A 23,757-nucleotide genomic window follows, 5' to 3' on the forward strand; every position below is an offset into this window, starting at 1 on the left:
AGCCAATGAAAATCTGCTAATATTGTTAATCTGCTAATAATCTGCTAATAAGGTTGTAGAGCCTTGCCTCAGATAAAACATGCCACGAGCCAACTGGAGCAGGTGCAGGGTAGAGTCAGGAAGTCCAACGTACAAAGCGTTACAAAAATCTAAATTACTGAGAACAGGTACTTGGAGAATGGTACAAAAATCATTGGTGTTAAGCAGTGAGTGCAGTTTGTTTTTTTTTTTTAAACCAAGTTTAGCTTAAACGAGCTCTTAACATCAGACTTAATATGATGACTGAAGGAAAGCTCACAATCTAGCAACACCCCAAGGTTGCACACTGGTCTACAAATGGGAATGTTATAATTATCAAATGCCAAATGTGAAGGAAGATCTGTTAGAGAAAATTTGCTCAAGACAAAATTTCTCTTATCTATATTTAGTAGTTTGTTGTGAAATAGCCATATGTTTGTATTCTGCAAACAGAGGGAAACATGTTTAAAAGTACCTGACCATGAAAGGGAATACAATACGAAAAATTGAACATCATTGGCATAAACTCTCTAGTTGACACCGAGAGTACTGGAAAGCTTACAGATGGGAGCAATGTGTATGTTGGAAATGGCAGCAGACTGTGCAGATCCTTGGGGCACTCCTGTTGAAACTGATTTCACTGAAGAACATGCATTACCTAAACATATGTAATGTGATCTGTCTTGAATGAATGAAATGACTTATTTAAGTACTTCATCGAAAATGCCGAGAGATTCTAATCTTGAAATAAGGATATTGTGATTAATGGTATTGAAGGCCGAGGAGATGTCAAGAAAAATCATGCCATGCTGCGCACCACTGCTGAAACATCTAATGATGATTCAATACTGGCTAATCGAAGGGTTTCTGTGCTATGTTGCTTTTGGAATCCAAGTTGAAACTTATCCACAAATGCATGCTCCTTGATGAAATCAGAGAGTAGAGAATGCACAATTGACTCAATGAGTTTAGCGAAAAAAGTGAGATGATATGTCTGTAGTTAGCAGGAATGGTAGAATCTTGGTTAGGCATCTTTAGAAATGATCTTACTATAATCTTTTTTAAAACTATAGGAAGTGATCCAGTTTCCAAGGATAAATTAAAATATTGGTTCTTAGCAAGCACATTCAATAGTGTGGTAGAACAAGGATTCAAAGGACTTGAGTTAATTTTAGCTACCTTATGGAAAATCCCATCTTTAGAAACAAATGTAAATTGGTCCCATTGAGCATCAGCCTTTATATCAATCTAACCAGCTAACTTTTCCTCAAAGCTTATTTGCTTTCCAGATTCATAGATTCATGTGACTGGATTTGAGATGTCTGTCTTGTGTTTGAGACTGCTATGTAGAAAATGCCTCTCCCTGACAGTAACTTCCATGACATGATATAACCAATTTCTAGCAAACAGCAGTTCAGTAAGAGTCTGAGGGCTTACTGAAATTTAGACCTGCCCTGGGGAGGGAGATAACGCACGGTTTGTGGTTTCATGCCAACCACACTTCAAAAGACTCCAAGCATGATATAAGCAGCCAAGATAAAGATGTCAGTCTTACCATGCAGGTCCCATCACTGATATTTTATCCTAACTGCTTGTTTCCCTTTATCAGGTATTCATCCTCCACAAAGACCCTCAACAACAAGTTTATGCATCTGACCAACTACAGTGTGAACAAGAAAAATACAGAATATGAAACTAACACGGATGAGACAGCGTGCCAGGGGCATAAATGGTAGGCATGGGGAACTGGAAGCATATATGGTGCTGGGAGGGAATGTCTGCTGTTCTGAGTGCCCGTACATTAACTGGTGAGGGGTGGAGGGTGAGGAAACAGTGCTGTTGCAGTGCCTTGGTAAATGTAGGGATGGGGTGGAAGACATTTACAGAGCGAATAGCATAATTGGTCTTTGGTTTGTTTTTTTTTTGTTTTGTTTTTTGAAAATCATTTTTGTTCAGCAAAAATGCTCTTTCTCCAGATGGGTAACAATATATATGTTATGTATTTACAATCCACCATGAACACGTAAACTTGATTGCACAATACTCACTCTACATAATATTGAACATGGAGTATTCATGTGCAATCAGTGGTCTTTAAAAAAAAAAAAAATATATATATATATATTTTTTACTCTTGAAATTATGGATGTTTTATATTGTTACCCACCTAGCATTGTGGATAGGCGAGCTATAAATAGTTTAAATAAATACATAAATTGCCAGAATAGTGTCAGAGGATTTTTGCTCTGCTGTTTCCTGAGCAAGCAGATACTGGTTGTATTTTTGTTAGGAGAGCCTGTAGGAAATCACCATCTTACATCAGTGCCTGGAGCTGCTCCTGTAGATCTCATAGTATCCAGTTCTTTTGTTCTTATATCTGAAGCTAGTGGTTTTGATTTTTATCCAAGGGGACTTTCATTAAGTGCTCTAAATACAAAATTTGACTTCTGCAGTTGGATTCTGTAACAGCCCAAATCCCACAGGTCCCCTCCTTATTGCTGCTGTTTGTGAGGTTCCCCCGCATATTTTCTAAAAAGGAAAGGAGCATTATTAATTGGTATGAACAGCTTGTCAAGCTTGCAATTATGTAAAAGGGTAGCTTCAGCTTCCGTGCTCCAGTGAGGCTGGGCTGATCTGTGATACAGCTTAGGCACAGGAAAGGGAAGTAGTATGTCTTAGAATCAGCAGCCTCTTGGTCTAAATCCAAATGCTCTTCTCTACTTTTCCTTCTACCACGGATGCCTCCACATGTAGAGTGGTCATCCCGTACTTGCCAGAATTGAGTAGCATCTCCTTTTAATTTCATATACAAATCAAGAATGCAGCATGGACCCAGAAGCCCTAGCATATAAAACACTGTTACCTAAAGAGGTCACACAAGTAGAAAAATCTTGGTCCTTCCAGCCTTGCTTTTCTGTAAGGCCAGCACCTATGGCACTGCTGTCTTTGGATCTTGTACAAATTAGGACCATGTGGAGGGTCAATCCGAGTGCTTTTTCATACCCCAAATCAGACCAGACAAGTGGGTTTTGCATCGCTACCAGTAGATTGAGGCAGAGAACTAAAAGCTTTTCAGACACTGCTACTTAACCAAAATTGCCACTTGCAGTCCCTCAGTGTTTCTCTCCAGCAGATGGTAGAGGTGCAAACCGGCAGTCTAGCAAAAAAAAAAAAAAAAAAAAAAATAGATTAGAGGAGGAGAAGAAATTGGGAAAAGATTAGAGGAGATGCTCCCTAAGGTGTTAGGTTCCTTCGTGGGCTATCCTTCAGGGCAAGTGGGTGGTTGGCAATCCCTGTTCGGCTTTAGCCCGCAGCATCCAGGAGTAGGAAGGCCAGGGGGTCCTGGTTCCATCCTTCCCCTGAGGTCTTCTTCCCCAAGTCTTCAGTCAGTGACCAGCAGCAGGAAAATAAGTCCTTTCTTCTGTTTTTTGTCTGTCTTTAAGAAAAAAAAAAAGGGAGTTTGCAGCGTAGATCCTGCCGGCCTAAGGTGTTGTAGGCTGCTCTGCTCAGGGGATAGAAGTTGGTGAGCGGTGCCACATTGATTTCGGGGCAGTCACTGATGTGACGTGCACCGTGGCTGTTGGAATTTGGCATGGCAGGCAGGCTGTCCTGCTTGTGCTGACTTTCTAGCATGCCAACCTTTGAGCCTGTGGCAGCCACCACTTGCAGCTTAATTTGGCCGTGTTTTGTTCCAGTTATGGACCCTCCTCAGGGCCAGCAGCTGACAAAAGAGCTAGCCGACCCCAGGGTCCTGCCAAGAGGCCTCTGGAGAAGAATTTGCTGCAACAGGCAGGAGGGTTGCTCATGGCAGGAAGCAGGCGCCTTCTCGTGAGCCTCGAGATTCCCCTTTCCTTTGACTCCGGCAGTACAGCCCAGGGTTGAGAATCAGGGGGAGGAAGTCCTGGAGGCACCAGATTGTGGGGGCAGTGAGGGGGAGGAATTCTCTTACTGATTTTGTTTTACTCCTGCACAAGGCCTATTTGGCCAGGAAAGGTGCAGGGGTATATGGCCCTTGAGTCAAAAGTTGGTCTAAAGGGTCCCTGCCCAGGGGTTCGGGGGACAGCTCCGCCGGTTAGGTCTTAGCCATCCCACTGGGAATGGGGATTCAGATAATTCAGAGGATTTGCAAGATGATCTAGGTGATGATCTGGCAGTTGTTGAGCTTGTAGATGATCCTAGGGATGATCCAACTAATGAATGGTCTGGGAAGAACTGAGACAGTACTGGGAGATTTCAATTACCAACCCAAAACACAAAAGAGCAAACGCTGCACTTCAGTAATATCCCCAAACAAAAGTGCAGAAAAAGAATTTAGCCCCAACCACGGAGATTCATCAAAAGCTCTAAGGAGCAGAACACTTTTATTCTTTTCATGCGGCAACTCCACTGACTTACAGTAGCAACAATTTAGAACGCGTCCCCTGACACAGTCCCGTGTTTCGCCTAGGGCTGCATCTGTCCCAGGCCCTCCTTTACATACCAGGAATCAAACACTCTCCACAGCCTGATACATAAGCTAGGGATGTGGCAGATCTGTGCCTGAAGCAATGTAATGATCACAGACTTCAAGTATCCCCTTTCATCTTAAACGTCTCTTCTCAAAAGCCAAGCCGCAAGACAAAGTTCCACCCGATCTGAGAAGATAGGTCCTTGTCTGAGCAGACCTTGAAGATGAGTCAACTTGATGGGTCCATCCACAACGAGATGAAGCAGATCCACAAACCACGGTAGCCACGACCACTCCGGCACCACCAATACCACCCTAACTGGATGTTGCTCTATGTGCCTAAGACTTGCTCTACAAGAGGCCATGGAGGAAACGTACAGTAGAATCCCTGTTGGCTATGGAAGAACAAGTGTCAATCCCTGTGACTGAAGAATCTCCTTGCTTTGGCATTGCTGCGCGATGCCATCAAATCCAGTTGGGGATTGCCCCATCTGGCCCAGATGAGGTCCAAGGCCTCCATCGACAACTCCCATTTTCCCAGGTCCAACTGCTGTCTGCTGAGATAATCTGCCTGTACATTGTCCACTCCTGTAACATGCAGCAATCCCTTGTAGATATTGCTCCACCCAGACAAATAATTCTTAGGCCTCCAGAGCCACTCCTAGACTCTTCGTCCCATCTTGACGACTGACATATGCCACCGTTGTTGCATTGTCTGAGAAAACTCTCATTTGACCCCGCACCTGAGGAAGGAACACCCTCAACACATTGCGAATTGCGCTCATTTCCAAATGATTGATAGACCAGGTCGCCTCTGCTGGCAACCACTGCCCCTGGGCCATCCGCCCTTGACAAACTGCCCCCCCCCCCAGCCTCTGAGACTAGCAGTGTGGTCAACAACTACCCAGTCCAGGATTTCCAGATCCACTCCTTTCTCCAAATTGGGTTACAACAGCTACCATGAGAGACTGGATCTGAGACCCCCTGCAGCAGTAAGAGTCGATGAAACTCCTCCGATAATGGATCCCAACAGGTTGGAAATGCCCTCTGAAGCAGATGCATGTGAGCAAAGGCCCATGGAACTAAGTCTAATGTAGAAGCCATAGAATCCAAAACCTGCAGGTAAACCCAAGCCCTACGTAACAGACGGGCTACCTGCGACTGCAACTTCAGAATCCTCTCTGAGGTAAGAAATACCTTGCCCAGATGAGTGTCAAATCTCACCCCCAAATACTCCAAAGACTGGCTCGAAGCGAGATGACTCTGCTAAGTTCACCTCCCAGCCTAGTGAACATAACATCTCCAGCATCCTCTGAACTGAATGGCAACATTCTACTTACAACTTTGCTCAAATAAGCCACTCAGATAAGGGTGAACCAGAACACCTTCCTTTCGCAGTGCAGCCCCCTCCACTACCATCACCTTTGTGTAAGTCTACTGAGCCGTTGCTAACCCGAAAGGCAGAGCCTGAAACTGGAAATGCTGCCCCAGCACTATGAAGCAAAAAAAAAATCTGATGCTCCACACGTATGGGGATGCGTAGATAGGCCTCTATTAAATCCAATGAGACCAGAAATTCTCCCTCTCAAACTGCCACTATCACTGTTCTCAATATCTCCATACGAAAGCATGGAACCCTTAGCACCACATTGACTCTCTGCAGGTCGAAAATGGGCCGAAAACTACATTCCTTCTTGAGATCCCTGCTCCTTTTCCGGCACTGGAACGATTGCACCTAACCTCTGAAGTTGAAGCAATGTATCCAGTAGCGCCTCTCGCTTGCTGCGGGACATGCAGTGAGATTCCATAAAGGCTTCCCTGACAAGGTGAGAAAATTCTGAAGCACAGCCGTCTTATCACCTCTAGAACCCACTGGTCCAAGGGGATCCTGGTCCACTCCCAGTAAAATCATGTCAGGAGTTCCCCTGATTGCTTCCTCGGGAAAGTGGATCGATATGGCTTCGTTACGAGGACTTACTACCTCCGGTACCCTGACCGGCACTATTTCTGGAAGGTCTTTAGGAACCCTGAGGAGCCTGCTGCCTTCTCAATCCTTGCAATGTCACCAAAGAACTCTTGTTGGGGCGAAAATGGCTCACATCCCGGAAATGGGAGCAAGCAGGAAAGGTTTTTCTGACGCTCTTCTTATCCTCTGGCAGTTTGTTTTCCTTTCACTCCCCCAACTGCTTCATTAACTGCTACAGATCCTCTCCAAATAGCAGCTTTCCTTTAAAGGGATGATTGCAGAGCTGAGACTTGGACCACATATCCACTGACCAATTCTGTAACCACAGCAGATGGCATGCTGATACCATACTCCTGGCCGAAGTCTGGATCAAATCATATAAGCATGTCGGCAACATATGCAACCCCAGCCTCAAACTGGGCCGCCTGCTTAGAATCACCAGATGAACCCCCAAGCCTTCTCCTGGGCTTTCTGCACCCAGTGCAAGCAGGCCCTTTGTATCAGGCTACCACAGATAACCTCTTGAAGGCTTAAGGCCAAGACCTCAAACATCCTCTTCAACTGGACTTCCAGCTTCTGGTCCCAAGTGTCCTTTCGCGCCACCGACCTCGCAACTGGGATAGATGTCTTAATGGTGACCGCTGACACCGAAACATTTACCTTGGGCAGCACCAAAAGCCGTAAAATATCCTCAATTAAAGGATATAACTTTACCATCACTCTGGCCACCTTAAGACCAGCTTCTGGAGAATCCCACTCCCGATTCACCAGCTTCTTAACCTTCTTGGGGAGCGGAAAATCCTTTGGGGGATCTCAAAGGCCATCCAGAACCGGATCCACTCCATTATCCGATTCCTCCTGCAGCATCTTAATGTCCAGTTCTTCCAGGACATGAGGAATAAGGGGTCTTCTTAACTCCTCGAGAAGCAGCCAGACCACTCCCTCCGCAATTGGTATGTCCTCTGGGTCTGACAAATAAGAACGCAAGAAATTGCCATGCTGAGTCAGACCAAGGGTCCATCAAGCCCAGCATCCTGTTTCCAACAGAGGCCAAACCAGGCCACAAGAACCTGGCAATTACCCAAACACTAAGAAGATCCCATGCTACTGATGCAATTAATAGCAGTGGCTATTAATTGCATCAGGAGGAATAGCCTAGTGGTTAGAGCAGTGGACTGTGAACCAGGAGACCAGGATTCAAGTCCTGCTGTCGCTCCTTGTGACCTTGGGCAAGTCACTTTACCCTCCATTGCCTCAGGAACAAAAACTTAGATTGTAAAGCCCTTTGGGGATAGAGAAATACCTACAGTACCTGAATGTAAAACAGTGTGATATCTCAATTGAGATCAAATGTCGGTATATAAAAAATAATAAATAAATATTCCCTAAGTAAACTTGATTAAGAGCAGTTAATGGACTTCTCCTCCAAGAACTTATCCAAACCTTTTTTGAACCCAGCCTCATTAACTGCACTAACCACATCCTCTGGCAACAAATTCAGGAGCTTTATTGTGCGTTGAGTGAAAAAGAATTTTCTCCAATTAGTCTTAAATGTGCTACTTGCTAACTTCATGGAATGCCCCCTAGTCCTTCTATTGTTTGAAAGTGTAAATAAAGGAAAATTATGTCTTACCTTCGATAATTTCCGTTCCTGTAGTACCAAGGATCAGTCCAGACTGCTGGGTTATGCCTCCCTTCCAGCGGATGGAGTCAGAGATAAAACTGAAAAGCACCACCCATATAACCCGGGGTGCCACCTGCGATCCCTCAGTGTTATTGATAACAAAGCAGAATGAAAAACCATTATCCTCCCAAAAGGACTTGAGAGAGATTAAAACTTAGAGACACTCTGCAACTAGTGACTAGATCAAGTTAAATCTAACCTAAACCTGCCCCCAACGAAGGGGTAACTTGTTCCGCAACACATACAACATACAGGCTCTTCAAGCTCAACATTGATCTGTAAAAGATAACGACACACTGATTGGACTCTCCGGTTACATGGGCGGGCGTCTGGACTGATCCTTGGTACTACAGGAACGGAAATTATCGAAGGTAAGATATAATTTTCCTTTCCCTGTACGTACCAGGATCAGTCCAGACTGCTGGGAAGTACCCAAGCTGCCCTAAATGGGGTGGGACCTGGAGAGTCACGCGCGAAGCACCCTATCACCGAAGGAATCCACTCTAGGATCCCTCACATCCAATCGGTAATGCTTAGCAAATGTGTGTAAGGACTTCCACGTGGCTGCTCGACAAATCTCCTGCGGCCCAAGATGCCGCCTCAGACCTAAGAGAGTGTGCCTTAAGACCCTCAGGTACCGGACGCCCGCCGCTTATGTAAGCAGAAGCAATAGCGGTCTTCAACCACCTGGCAATGGTAGTCTTAAAAGCCTGCGCCCCCTTCTTTGGACCACTCCACAGAACAAAAAGGCGATCCGACACGCGAAACTGATTAGTAACCTCCAAATACCTCAAAAGAACCCGACGGACGTCCAACCTCCGGAGTCCTTGTCTGCCCCCGAAAGGGCTGGCAATTCGACGGATTGATTCACGTGAAAAGCCGAAACAACCTTTGGCAAAAAAGAAGGTACTGTGCGAAGAGAAATACCCGAATCCGTAATACACAGGAACGGTTCGCGACATGACAGAGCCTGAAGCTCGGAGACGCGCCTAGCTGAGCAAATGGCCACAAGAAACACCGCTTTGTGTCAAGTCTTTAAGCGTTGCTCGCTTCAATGGTTCAAAAGGTGCATCACACAGGGAACGGAGAACCAAATTCAAACTCCAAGACGGACAAACCGCACGAACCGGTGGTTTCAAATGCTTGGCCCCCTTCAAGAAACGTATCACATCCGGATGAGCCGCTAAGGAACGACCACCAATCTTGCCACAAAGATTGCCCAGGGCCGATACCTGTACCCGGAGCGAGCTGAAAGAGAGGCCCTTCTGCAACCCGGCCTGCAAAAAAGACAGGATGTCACCAATAGTAGCCTGGCGAGGGGACAAGCTGAACTGCCGACACCATGAGTCAAAGACTTTCCAGACCCTGACGTAAGTGAGAGACGTAGAGGTTTTCCGAGCTCGGAGCAGCGTAGAAATCACAGCCTCAGAGTATCCCTTCTTTCTTAAACGCCTCCTCTCATAAGCCAGGCCGCTAGACAGAATCGATGTGCCTGCTCTAAATATACTGGACCCTGACGCAACAGGCCGGGGAGGCGACCGAACCGTAACGGTCCGTCCACCGCTAGGTTGACCAGATCGGCAAACCATGGCCTCCGAGCCCACTCGGGAGCGACCAGGATCACCGGCCCCTGGTGTGACTCTATGCGGCGCAACACCTTCCCTACGAGGGGCCATGGAGGAAACACGTACAGAAGAACTTTGGTTGCCAGGGGAGAACCAGGGCATCCACCCCTTCGGACCCGTGGTCTCGTCTGCGACTGAAGAAGCGATTCGCCTTTGCGTTTTGACAAGTCGCCATGAGGTCCAGGTGCGGGATCCCCCATCTCCGAATGATCATTCTCATGGCTTCCCACTCTCCGGGGTCCAACCGTTGCCGGCTGAGAAAGTTCGCTTGAACATTGTCGACCCCGGCTATGTGAGACGCCGCAATCCGAGGTGACGCTCCGCCCATTTCATCAACAAATCGGCCTCGGACATGGCCCGGCTTCTGGTACCGCCCTGCCTGTTGATATAGGACACCATGGTTGCATTGTCGGAGAGAATCCGTACCGCCTTGTTGCGTATCATTGGCAAGAAATGCTGCAGGGCCAGCCGAACTGCTCTGGTCTCCAACCTGTTGATGGACCATTGTGCCTGCCAGGGAGACCAACGGCCCTGAGCCGACCGCGACTGGCACACTGCCCCCCAACCGGAGAGGCTGGCATCCATTGTCACCACTATCCAACGTGGACTCTCGAGAAAGACTCCCCTCAGCAGGTGATCCGGATTGAGCCACCAGGACAGGCTGGACCGGGCTGGTTCGATCAGAGGCAGGGGGACCTGATACTCCTCCGACTTGGGGTCCCAACGCGAGAGTAGCGCTCGCTGTAACGGTCGTAATTGAGCAAAGGCCCAAGGGACTAACTCCAGGGTAGATGCCATATATCCAAGAACCTGCAAATAGACCCATACCACCGGAGAAGCAAGTGAAAGAATATGCCGAACCTGGAACATCAGCCGCTGCATGCGATCGAGAGGTAGGGAAACCTTGCCCGCCGATGTATCGAAGCGCGCTCCTAGGAACTCTATCACCTGAGAGGGTGCCAACTGGCTCTTGGCATAGTTGACAACCCAACCCAGAGACTGCAGGCGACTCACCACCGAATGGACCGCCACGAGACAGAGCTTTTCCGACTTCGCCCGAACGAGCCAATCGTCCAGGTACGGATGAACCGGAACTCCTTACCGACGCAAGCTTGCCGCTACCACCACCAACACCTTGGTAAAAATGCGAGGAGCAGTCGCCAGACCAAAAGGCAGAGCCCAAAACTGGTAGTGCTGCCCTAGGACCATGAACCTCAGAAATCGCTGATGGTGCTCCTGAATTCCTATGTGAAGATATGCCTCCGTCAGATCCAAAGCAGCCAAAAATTCTCCCTTCTGCACTGCTGCAATCACCGACCGCAGCGTTTCCATGCGAAAGCGAGGCACTCGCAACGCTTTGTTGACCTGTTTGAGGTCCAGAATTGGGCGGAAGGAACCATCCTTCTTTGGGACCACAAAATAGATGGAATAACGACAGGTCCGATGCTCCGACGGAGGAACTGGCGTAATGGCTCCAGCGCCCTCAGATGCTCCAACGTCTGACGCATCACCTGCTGCTTGTGGGGCGGTCCGCAAGGCGACATCAGGAAGAGATCCCGGAGGGGACAAGCAAATTCCAAAGCGTAGCTGTGTCTTATAATATCTAGCACCCACTGGTCGGACGTAATCCAGGCCCATTCCTCGAAAAAGTGAGACAGTCGACCCCCGATGTTCGGAATGGAGGAATGGGCTGGCGTCCCTTCATTGCATGGACTTGTTGTTAGCAAAGGCATGAGCTCCCGATCGCTGAGGCCGCCTGCCTCGAAAGGAAGAAGGCCAGGACTGCGCCCTGGAAGCAGACTGACTAGGGACATAGCCCGAAGCCCCTCTATTGGACCTAAAACGCCGCTGTCCTCGGTAACTGCCTCGGAAGCCGTCAGCCGAACGGGTTGCTCTGGGCTTGTCTTCGGGCAACTTATACACCTTGTTGTCTCCCAATGCCTTAATAAGCTGCTCCAGCTCATCTCCAAACAAGAACTTACCCCTAAAAGGATAAGACCCGAGCTGGGATTTGGAAGAAGCATCTGCCGACCAGTGCCGGAGCCACAGCAAACGACGCGCCGAGACAGCTGACGACATCGTGTGTGCTGAAGTCCGCAGAAGATCATAGAGCGCATCTGCCGTATAAGCCACAGCTGATTCCATGCGGGCCGCTTGTTCCGCCTCTCCAGGGGGAAGGTCTTGGGCCATCAACAGTTGCTGCACCCAACGAAGTAAGGCCCGCTGTATGAGGCTACTGCAAGCCGCCCCACGGACCCCCAAGGCGGCCACTTAAAAAATGCGTTTGAGCAACACCTCCGACTTCCGATCCTGAAGATCCTTCAGCGCTGTACCTCCAGTCACCGGGATCGTGGTGTGCTTGGCGACTGCCGTGACTGCCGAATCCACCTTGAGAACCTTAAGGAGGTCTAGCGTCTCCACCGGAAGAGGATACAGCTTTTCCATAGCTCTAGTGACCCGTAAGGAGACCTCCAGAGCCTCCCACTCCCGGGACACAATCTGCGACAGCTTCGGATGAAAGGGAAAGTCTGCGGTGGATCACAAAGCCCCGCCAGAACAGCATCCCCCGTGGAGACCTGTGACGTATCCTGTGATGGCGGAAGCTCCAGTTCCTGGAGCACGTGCAAGATTAGATTGTCCAATTCCTCCTTACGGAACAGCCTTAGGACCTGTGCATCACCCTCCTCCACCGGAGAGACCACATCCCCCTTCTCATCCAATGACAACGGGTCCGGTGAAAACGGATCCCCCGGGTCCACCGGGTCTGGCAGAACCGGTATCCTAGCCGATCCAGTAGCCCCGGAGTCCCTCGGGGTCTTGGCTGGGGTGGGAGACTGAAGCGAAGCGACTTACTTTTTGCACCCCCCTTCGGACATCGGACGACCTCTCCTGCCTCCAGTTGCTCGCGAAGATGGACGCCTGCAAAAAGTAAGTTGCTTCGCCGCTTCACACTGTCGGTGTCTCTTCTTCCCTCCTCCCAGAGCAAGGCTGCTTTTCGCAGGAGGAGGGAAGAAGAGACACCGACAGTGTGAAGCGGCGAAGCAACTTACTTTTTGCAGCCCCCATCGGACCTCTCCTGCCTCCCGCTGCGCGACTTACTTTTTTTGCAGCCCTCCAGCCATCAGCAGGAACGGATCGTGGCTCCCCTGCCTCCCGGCGAAGATGGACGCCTGCACGGGGGAAAGCGGCCCCTGTGCGTGCAATTGGCCGCTCAAGACGTGGCAGTACGAAGCGGCGAAGCGACTTACTTTTTGCAGCTGTGGGGAGAGGATTCAAGATGGCTCCCTGACCAGACGCACTTTCAGACGCTCCTGCCTTTCGTTATACCTAACTGGATTTTCTTCAACAATTTCTTTAATGCCTCATAAAAAAAAAAGGGGAAGGTGAGGGTTTACCCACCCGAGCCCTCACTTACCGCAGGACAGCGGGTAATTACCGAATATGCGTCCCCCATTCCATCAGGAACAACGAGCCCCGCTAGCGGTATGGGAAGAGGAGTCCCCTCTTCGCTTGGGGAAATATCGTTGTCCCCCCCCAGAACCACGACTACCGCCGAATGCTACCTCAGCGTGTACAGCCGGGCAAGTTGAGTCGCCAGTGCAAAACGTCACAGGAGCGACTTCTTTGGGTGGACTGCCGGGAGGCACTGCGAATGTGGAGGGATCACCCGACGCCTCGAGCCCTCTCGAAACTGCAGCAAGGAGTGAGTACCGAAATGAGGATATGTTGCAGAGATTTAGAACAGCTGCGGGTGGAGGAGAGGCAACGAGTGGCCTAGTAAGAGGCCCCATAGAGGTGAAAAGACCGGCGGAAATCACAATGGAGTCCCTCTGGGACTTGGTTGTGGGGTTAACCACGGCATTTAATGAGCAAACCCTAAAAACGGAGGAAATTTCACTCAAAATGGACTCTATCGAAAAGCAATTACATCTGAGGGGAACAGAACAATTACAAGAATTACAGCAAGTAAAATTAGATCTAAAACAAATGTCTGATATTAATGCCGTATGTGTGAAGGACCAGGCGGTTTTAACACGACGGCTAGAATCTGTGGAAAATTACCTCAGGCAGCTAAACCTTAGGGTTCTGAACTTTCCGAAAGTGGTGGGGGAAATTCCACTACTGACTTTTAAGAGATACCTGAACGAAATCCTACAGATTCCAAAAGAGCAAATACCAGCTGTAAAAAAGATCTTATTCTTAAGACAAGGACAGAGCCAAATACAGATATCCCCAGTAGGGGACATTGGGAATTTTAACAACCTATCTGAGTACTTGGAAAGCTCTGGACTTGAAATTTGTGAAAGAACTGTACTCTTTGTTTCTCTGTTTTCAGAGTTCGATAGAGCCTTAATTATGAAACATTACTTTAAAGCAATTAATATAACATATTTGGGTGGATTAATCCGCATCTTTCCTGATCTTTCCAGGGTTATACAACTACGCAGAAAATCCTTCATAACTATGCGCCCTGAAGTTATATCTCTTGGTGCAAATTTCCTTTTGCGTTATCCCGCAAGATGCGTAGTAAAGTACTCTGGGAACACATATATATTCTTTAACCCAGAACAATTAAGGGGCTTCATAGATGCCAGAAAGGAAACCCCCATAACATAGAAGATCTGGTTCTAATTTATAAAGGAATGGGTTGGGTTTTTTTTCTTTTTTTTCTTTATTGGTTTTTTTTAAACATTACAAAGAGAATACTTTGCACAGAAATTTTGTAACATTATTTCCATATATATTATATAATATCTCCGAAACATCATCTATTTATTAGACCACAAAGATTTGAAAAATAATAAAAATTAAATAGAGGAGAAGAAAACCTTGGGAGTTCCAAAGAAGAAATACAAATAAATCTATCAAGAAAATAAGTCATACTTAATTAATTTACCTCCTTTCCTTATGATCTGAATAAATCAGCCCGGTTCCTGATTAGGAGAGGAGGTAATAAAGGCTCCCCTTCTAGAGTCTATGAATACTCTAAGTTGTTCTGGGGCATAAAAAATATATACATCTCTGTTATAGGTAACAACCCCTTTGCAGGGGTATCTTAGAAGAAACTTAGCCCCGAGTTGATTCACTTCCTGTCTCATAGAAAGGAAGGCCTTCCTCCTCTCCTGAGTTGTTTTAGATAGGTCTGGGAATATTTGGACTTTCTGGCCCATAAAACTCTCATTAATATTTTGAAAATAGCACTTCATTAACAAGCTAACATCCATTTCTGTAGTCAAGGAAATCAGTAAAGTCGCCCTTTCATGAATTTCTATAGAGGATTCTAACATTTCTGTCAAGTTACTAAAATTTACTTGTGGTGGATTACTTTCTCTATTCCTATTAAATGGAAGAAAATAAATCTTATTTATACACGGAATCTGATCAGTAGACATTTTCAGACTTTCTAACATATATCTCCTCAATGTCATTCGGGGAGATTCCCCTATAACTTTTGGAAAATTCAAAAGTCTTAGATTCAGTCTGCGAAGACTGTTTTCAATAAATTCCACTTTTCTATTAGTAGCTAATTTATCTTGAATTAACACTTGACACATATTCTGAGACGATTGTACTGCTGTTTGTAATTCCATGATTTTGCTTGAATTTTCACCAATTTTAGCATCATGTTCCTGGGACACTTTATCCAATTTCCCAGATATTGAGTTCAGTTGCCTCGTCAGCCCTTGAAAACGTGGGCCATATGAGGCTACTAGTTCCTAAAGAGATTCTAGGGTCACCGGGCCTTCCTTAATTAGTTCAGAAACTGCAGCTCCTCCTTGTGCCCCTACCAGCTCTTCTCCTTCTTTATTTCCTTCCACTATCCCCGAACTCGCTGCTATTTACCATGGAGGAGGAGCCCAAATCCCCGTTGATGGGGCGCTGTTGGGAGCATCGCGACTGTCTGGGGAAACAACACTGAGCCCTCCAGATCTGAGGACGCCACTTGCTCCAGGTCAGTCTCCACCATTTGTGACCACCAATTTGAACACAGTACCACTGAGTCCAGTGAACAAATTGGAGGGAGTGGACACAGTGTGTCAGGAACTGGGTATATCTAGGGAGCATGGAAGTTTAGAAATGCAGCTAAAGGAATGGGTTGTTAAGAGAGTATTGGTTTAATTTTTCCCTTTTCACTCCTCTTTTTTCCTGTTCCTCTCTCCCAACATTACCTAGAATAAAGGGGATAAATATTTGTTTAAAAGTAGTTGTATTATTACAATTAATGTGGTGTAACAATTTTCTTTTGTGTATTCCTCTTGATTGAATGTAAAGGATTCTTTGTGTATAATATGCAAAATTGATAAATAAATAAATGAAAGAAAAAAAAAAAGGTAAGTTGCTTCGCCGCTTCACACTGTCAGTGTCTCTTCTTCCCTCCTCCTAGAGCAAGGCTGCTTTTCGCGCCCTGCTTCGGGAGGAGGGAAGAAGAGACACCGACAGTGTGAAGCGGCGAAGCAACTTACTTTTTGCAGCCCCCATCGGACCTCTCCTGCCTCCCGCTGCGCGACTTACTTTTTTTGCAGCCCTCCGGCCATCAGCAGGAACGGATCGTGGCTCTCCTGCCTCCCGGCGAAGATGGACGCCTGCACGGGGGAAAGCGGCCCCTGTGCGTGCAATTGGCCGCTCAAGACGTGGCAGTACAAAGCGGCGAAGCGACTTACTTTTTGCAGCCCCCTCCGGACATCGGAGGGGGCTGCAATGTTTTTTTCGCTTTTTTTTTCCGCTTCGGGAGGAGGGGAGAGGACTGGGGCTGCCCCGGAGACCGGCACCCATGATCGCGGCCGGGGCAGGTGAGCGGGGGCTGGGGGAAAGCTTGCCACCTACCCTTACCCCTGCCTCTACCGCAGGGGTAAGGGTAGGCGGTAAGTTAGCAGGTTAAACGCACGACAAAATGGCAGGGAAAGATAGCGATAGTCAGGCGCGGGTTACGGGATGCTAGGGAATAGCTAATTCGCTCGTTTGCATGCAATATACATGCCGCGTGCGGAAGGGGTTGCCCGGGGATTTTAGGATGCGGTAGGAGTAGGTTAAAGGGGATTCAGGATCGCAGGAAGGGCTAACGCGGCCGGAAAGTGAGTAGAATGCGGGTTAGGAGCTGGGTAAACGCGGCCACACTTTACTGGATAGACCTGTGTGTAATTTGATAATGAAGGTGTGCGGTCTGCTGCTGTTCTGCAGGATCCGGCCCGGTAGTCTGTCCTCGAGTTAACTTCGAGTCAAGTTCCCCTGGTGTAAATAGCTCACACAAAAATGTTTCTAGAAACTGCCGTGTCTCCTGGCATTCTGCTTACTCAGGAAGCCCTACCACATGAATATTACTACGCCGAGACCTATCCTCTAGGTCGACCATTTTTTCTTCCAAAACTTTGGCCTGCTTCTTTAGGGCCATAATAGATTTCGCTGCAGTGGATTCCTAGTCCTCAACCGCAGAGACCTGGTTCTCTAACTCCTCCATCCTGGGGCCTAACAACTCGTTCTGTGTCTTTAACTTTTCAATGGAAACTTTCATGGCCCTCATGTCCTGAGCCATTCCGCACTCAGCTTTCTAATTTCTTGCAAGATTTTCTCCATCATATTTTTATCAGTATTATGAAGGTGAGGGCCAAACTTTTGTGTCTTGGTTTCACTCCCGGGCATGGAATCTCCTTCCTTCCGATAAAAGTCCATGATAGGCTGCTCCTGAGCGCTGCGTGTTCGCCTTGTAGCCATTGCATCTGTATTGGCAAATATCCTGAGTATTCAGAATGGTTTAATATCACTAAAAGAATAGGGAAAAGAACCACAAAGACCCGAGTTTTACAGTTCAAAAACAAAGACTTTGAGGAAATGGGGAAGTACCTGGAGGATGAACTTAAAGGATGGGAGAACGAGAGAGATGTGGAGCAGCAGTGGACCAATCTAAAAGGAGCAATCACCAAGGCAACTGCTCTATATGTTAGAAATGTAAAGAAAAGCAAAAGAAAATTGAAACCTATCTGGTTCTCAAAGGAGGTGGCTGACAAAATTAAAGCTAAAAGAACAGCATTCAAAAAATATAAAGGATCTCAAAGGGAGGAGCACAAAGAAGAATATTTGTATCAACTGAGGGAGACAAAGAAATTAATCAAGTTGGCAAAAAGTCAAGCGGAAGAGAGGATTGCCAAGGAGATAAAAAATGGTGACAAAACATTTTTTAGATACATCAGCGAAAAGAGAAAGGTCCAAAGTGGTATAGTGAAATTGAAAGGTGGTAATGATCAATGTGTGGAGAGAGACGAAGAAATGGCAGAAATATTAAACGAATACTTCAGCTCTGTGTTCAATAAAGAAGACCCTGGAGAAGGACCATCTCTACACAACAAGAAACTGGAGGGAAGTGGAATAGATGAAAATCCTTTTACAGTTGAAAATGTGTGGGAAGAGCTAAAGAACCTGAAAGTGGACAAAGCCATGGGGCCTGATGGGATTCATCCAAGGATATTGAGGGAGCTCAGAGATGTTCTGGCGGGTCCGCTGTGTGACCTGTTCAATAGATCCCTAGAAATGGGAGTGGTGCCGAGTGATTGGAGAAGAGCGGTGGTGGTCCCGCTTCACAAGAGTGGGAACAGGGAGGAGGCTGGCAACTACAGACCGGTTAGCCTCACTTCGGTGGTGGGAAAAGTAATGGAGTCACTGCTGAAAGAGAGAATAGTGAACTATCTACAGTCTGGAGAATTGATGGACCAGAGGCAGCATGGATTCACCAGGGGAAGATCCTGTCAGACAAATCTGATTGACTTTTTTGACTGGGTAACCAAGGAATTGGATCAAGGAAGAGCGATCGATGTCATATACTTGGATTTCAGCAAAGCTTTTGATACGGTTCCGCACAGGAGACTGGTGAATAAAACGAGAAGCTTGGGAGTGAGTGCCGAGGTGGTGACCTGGATTGCAAATTGGTTGACGGACAGAAGACAATGTGTGATGGTAAATGGAGCCTTCTCTGAAGAGAGAGTGGTTTTAAGTGGTGTACCGCAAGGATCGGTGTTGGGACCGGTCCTGTTCAATATCTTTGTGAGCGACATTGCGGACGGGATAGAAGGTAAGGTTTGTCTTTTTGCGAATGACACTAAGATCTGCAACAGAGTGGACACACCGGAAGGAGTGGAGAGAATGAGACTGGATCTAAGGAAACTGGAAGAGTGGTCAAAGATATGGCAGCTGAGATTCAATGCCAAGAAGTGCGAAGTCATGCATATGGGGAGTGGAAATCCGAATGAACTGTATTCGATGGGGGGGGGGGAAAGGCTGATGTGCACGGAACAGGAGAGGGACCTTGGGGTGATAGTGTCTAACGATATGAAGTCTGTGAAACAATGCGACAAGGCGATAGCAAAAGCCAGAAGAATGCTGGGCTGCATAGAGAGAGGAATATCGAGTAAGAAAAGGGAAGTGATTATTCCTTTGTACAGGTCCTTGGTGAGGCCTCACCTGGAGTACTGTGTTCAGTTCTGGAGACCGTATCTACAAAAAGACAAAGACAAGATGGAAGCGGTACAGAGAAGGGCGACCAGGAAGGTGGAGGATCTTCATCGGATGACGTACGAGGAGAGATTGAAGAATCTAAATATGTACACCCTGGAGGAAAGGAGGAGCAGAGGTGATATGATACAGACTTTCAGATACTTGAAAGGTTTTAATGATCCAAAGACAACGACAAACCTTTTCCGTAGGAAAAAATCAGCAGAACCAGGGGTCACGATGTGAGGCTCCAGGGAGGAAGATTCAGAACCAATGTCAGGAAGTATTTCTTCACGGAGAGGGTGGTGGATGCCTGGAATGCCCTTCCGGAGGATGTGGTGAAGACCAGAACTGTGAAGGACTTCAAAGGGGCGTGGGATAAACACTGTGGATCCATAAAGTCAAGAGGCCGCCAATGAAGAGTGGGTGACTCGCCAGAATGATGGCTACTGCCTGGACACAATACCCTTATTCAATAAACATACACATGCTTACTGTGACTCCAACATCGCTCTAAGCTTCAACAGCAAGAGGAAATGTGAAAAAAGGATTGCACTCACAAAGAGGGGAGTAGCTGGCTTGTTATGGCGGTTACTACCCCAAACCAAATATGCCTGAAACTTCACTTTCAATGCATATACAGCATAGCTCTCTGCTTCAACAGCAGGGGAGAAGAATAACTGAAACTTCACACATCCAGCAGAGCTCTCTGCTTCAACGGCAGGGGAGAAGAAAAAAGGGTTCGCACTCACAAAGCGGGGAGTGGCTGGCTTGTTATGGCGGTTACTACCCCAAACCAAATGTGCCTGATACTTCACTTTCAATGTATATCCAGCAAGGCTCTTTGCTTCAAGGCATGGGAGAGAGACTGATACATCACACATTTCCAGCATAGCTCTCTGCTTCAACAGCAGGGGAAAAGGAAAAACTGATGCTTCACACATATCCAGCATAGCTTCAACGGCAGGGGAGAAGAAAAAAAGGATTCGCAATCACAAAGCGGGGAGTAGCTGGCTTGTTACGGCGGTTACTACCCCAAACCAGATTTGCCTGATACTTCACTTTCAATGCATATCCAGCGTGGCTCTCTGCTTCAACGGCAGGAGAGAAGAAAAAACCTGATACTTCACGCGTCAGCGGCAGGGGAGAAGAAAAAAACAACCAATAACGGCTGTATAACATAGTCTGGGTAAAACAAATAAGCATGGGTGTGGCTTGCTTATTGCGGCGGTTACTACCCCTACTACCCCTAACTGATCAAGCTAGGTGTTTCACTTGGATGCAGCTCCATCACTGCTCTCTACAATAGGGGTGGGGGTGGAAGGGAAATAGAACCAAGAGCTAAGAGAAACAGATAAGTATGAAAGAAAAGGTGTGTGAAGCTTGCTGGGCAGACTGGATGGGCCGTTGGGTCTTCTTCTGCCGTCATTTCTATGTTTCTGTTTCTATGATTTTAATCTTATTTCTCTTCCTGCAGTATATCTGCTCTGCGTCCAAGGCTCTGGAGGGAAATCACTGAAAACATTTGGGAGTTTTATAAAGGATAAGGTTCTAGGACTAGCGGAGCCTCACTAGCATGCGTCTGTCTCCATCAATGCTCAACAGCGCCTCCTGTATATAAATTTTTAATGTCAGTTATACATACAAACAAATACTGAATATAAATTAACATCAATTCTATATACAAGCGTTAATAAATATATCACAATTCAGGTGCTATATGAAAATACTTTTTCAGGCACACAGAAATTTTTAAACACCTTAATATATCTCACAAGGCGCACAACTTGTAAATGCTGTTAATTAAAACACCACTAGATACATACTACATTCAAATAACTATTATGCACACCTGACCATCCTCCTTAATGGCGCCTGTACCTAAGAAGCCTAAGCGCCTTTCACTCTGTACTGCTTGTCAGGCTGTTTGGAGGCTCAGGGTGAATTATCTTCCTCTGATTTCGCTAAGCCTGGTTCTTCCCAGCCGGATGTAGGCCTGGGTAAAGATGTCGCAAGTGGGGCACCTGATTTTTGATCTCCCCTAACTGGTTCCTCAGCAGAGGACGATAGCTCAGTCAGTACTCCTTGGGTACCTCTTGGTCTGAATGTTTCTACTTTTTCAAGGGTAGAATTTTTCCAGCGGTTACAATCCTTTCTTCAGACTTGGTTCTCAGCCCTGTCCAATGCTCCTAGAGCGAAGGTGCAGTAGAATCTTGCCTGTACTTTCTGTTATGTGCCAGAGTGTATCCCCTGAGCGACAATGGCTCCTATAGTGGAGATGAAGATGGCACGGATGATGTTGCCAATCCTGCCTCTCTTGAGGATTGGGGCCCCCCCCCCCCCCCAGATTGGAACCACATAGAACTATGTTGCGGTTCTTTCACAGAAATGAACTGCCAGCTCTGATTTCCCAGACCTTGACCATGCTTGGAGTACGGATTCAGTTTCTGAGCCAAAGAGGAAATTCTATTTTGTTTTCCTTGTGTAAAGCCTCTTGGTTTTCCCCCCGTGATGGAAGCCATTCAGGAATTGAGTGATTTTGAATGGGGTGCCTCAGGGATCCTGTGGTGAGAGAACGTTTACGTTTTCCGATGGTGGATGCGCTGGTGTGTTCAGTCTCAAAGCAGACCACTATTCCCATGGAAGGAGGAGTGGCCTTGAAGGATGCTCATGATAAAAAGATTGAGACTATCCTTAAGCAGGTGTTTGAAGCTGTGGCAATGTCCTTGCAGTTTGCTTCTTGTTCCTTGGTGGCTCACTCTTGTTTTCTTCTTTCCCAGGAGGTTGATGACTGTGGAGTCAATCCCAGATCAGTTATGGAACCAGCTGATGCAGGCTGTGATTTGGTCTGCACTTCGGCCAGAGGAGTGGCTTTGATTATGGCAGCCAGGTGTCAGTTATGGTTTAGACATTGGTCGGCTAATGTGACCTCCAAGGCTAACCTCACCAAATTGCCCTTTAACAGCTTGCACTTGTTTGACAGTGAGTTGGAGAAACTGGCCAGGAAGTGGAGTGAATCTCCGGTTCCTCTCTTGCTGGAAGATGACAGGCACAGCGCTCCCTTCTCATGAGAGGTCATGCTAGAGGATTCAGGTGTTTTCGACCCTATAGAGGAGCGACTTTTCAGAGGACACAGCCCTTCGGTAGGTCTCATTTCTTTCGTCCCCATCAACCCAGATAAGGCGCAGGCTCGGGTGATGGTCCCTCCCAACCTTCCTAATGAAGGTTTGGCAACCCACCCCTGGGAACAGGAGATAGGGGATCGTTTCTCTCTTTTATCAGAAGTGGGTCAAGATCACATCCAATCAGTGGATCCTGGAGGTGATATGAGAAGGCTATGCGATGGAGCTTCACAATATTCCTTGGGACGTATTCATAGCACCTCCTTGCCACTCCCTGCAGAAGAACCAGGTGGTTGTGGTTACATTGGCAAAGCTCCTCAGTCTGAGAGCCGTGGTTCTGGTGCCCACGTCTCAAGAAAATACAGGGCGATATTATATTTTTCATTGTGCTGAAGGAGGGCTTCTTTCGCCCCATACTGGACCTGAAAGGCATCAACAGTCATTTGCGAGTGAAGCATTTTCAGATGGAAACCTTGTGCTTGGTAATAATGGCCATGCAGTTGGGGGAATTTCTAACCTCGCTGGATCTGTGAGGCATATCTCCACATTCCCATCCAACTAGAGCATCAACTCATCCAGCAGTTTGCAATTCTGGGATGCCACTTCCAGTTTCGGGTGCTGCCCTTTGGTCTCTGGATAAAGAGTGAAATGCAGAAGAGTATAGTCTATTGTGACCCTTGGATGTCAAGAGGCATATTAGCTATCTGAAGTTTACTGAGCCTTTGCGGAAGTCGGGTCACCTGTTGTCCTTCATGGTGGTGGTACTAGACAAGGAGAGCCAGTCTCGTGAGCTACTATAGCTCACTGGGTTAAGGAGACAGTCATGGCTGCATATGTGGATGCTGGGAAGCCATTACCTGGTCAGGTCTGGGCTCATTCCAATCTGGCTCAGGCAGTGTCATGGGCAGAAGTTAGATTGTTGTCTCCCATTGACATTTACGGAGCTGCAACATGGTCCTCCTTACACACTTTTTCCAGGTATTATCGCCTGGATGTTCAGGCCCAGGAGGATGCAGCCTTTGCGTGTGCAGTTTTGTCTGGACCGTGGACAGCCTCACACCCTATTTGGGAGTAGCTATTTGGGAGTAGTTTGTTCTGGAATCACCTGACTGGATGCTGAGAAATGAGAAATTACTACTTACCTGATTTCCTTTTCTTTAGGACAGTAGATGAATCCAGCTTCCCTCCCTTGGCTGCCATGTAGTTGCATATTGCTCCTCCTGTGTGTCTACATGTTACAGGGATTTACAGGTAAGTGTTACTCCAGTCCTTAGACTAGTGTTGTTCTTATCTGAGTTCAGTGTTGCCTGTTGGCTGAATATTGATATGTTCTGTTTTTAATCAAGTTTTTTCCTAGTCTGTCCACAGTTGCTTTTGAAGAGAATACTGTCGGGCTGAGGTCACTACAGGGGTAT

At 47.1% G+C, this 23,757-nt stretch overlaps 1 protein-coding gene across 6 annotated transcripts in view; it reads left to right on the forward strand.

The window, feature by feature from the left end:
* Window positions 1-23,757, forward strand: part of TTLL4 (tubulin tyrosine ligase like 4) — a 373,628-nt gene that overhangs the window by 195,769 nt on the left and 154,102 nt on the right. For all 6 annotated transcript variants that reach the window (XM_029605017.1, XM_029605022.1, XM_029605021.1 and 3 more), the window contains one exon: window positions 1,628-1,750. In XM_029605017.1, coding sequence (XP_029460877.1) covers window positions 1,628-1,750 — 123 coding nt within the window. The remainder of the gene's footprint in view (window positions 1-1,627; window positions 1,751-23,757) is intronic.

The sequence above is a fragment of the Rhinatrema bivittatum genome, chromosome 6 (assembly GCF_901001135.1).
Source record: "Rhinatrema bivittatum chromosome 6, aRhiBiv1.1, whole genome shotgun sequence".
NCBI classification, from domain to species: Eukaryota; Metazoa; Chordata; class Amphibia; order Gymnophiona; family Rhinatrematidae; genus Rhinatrema; species Rhinatrema bivittatum.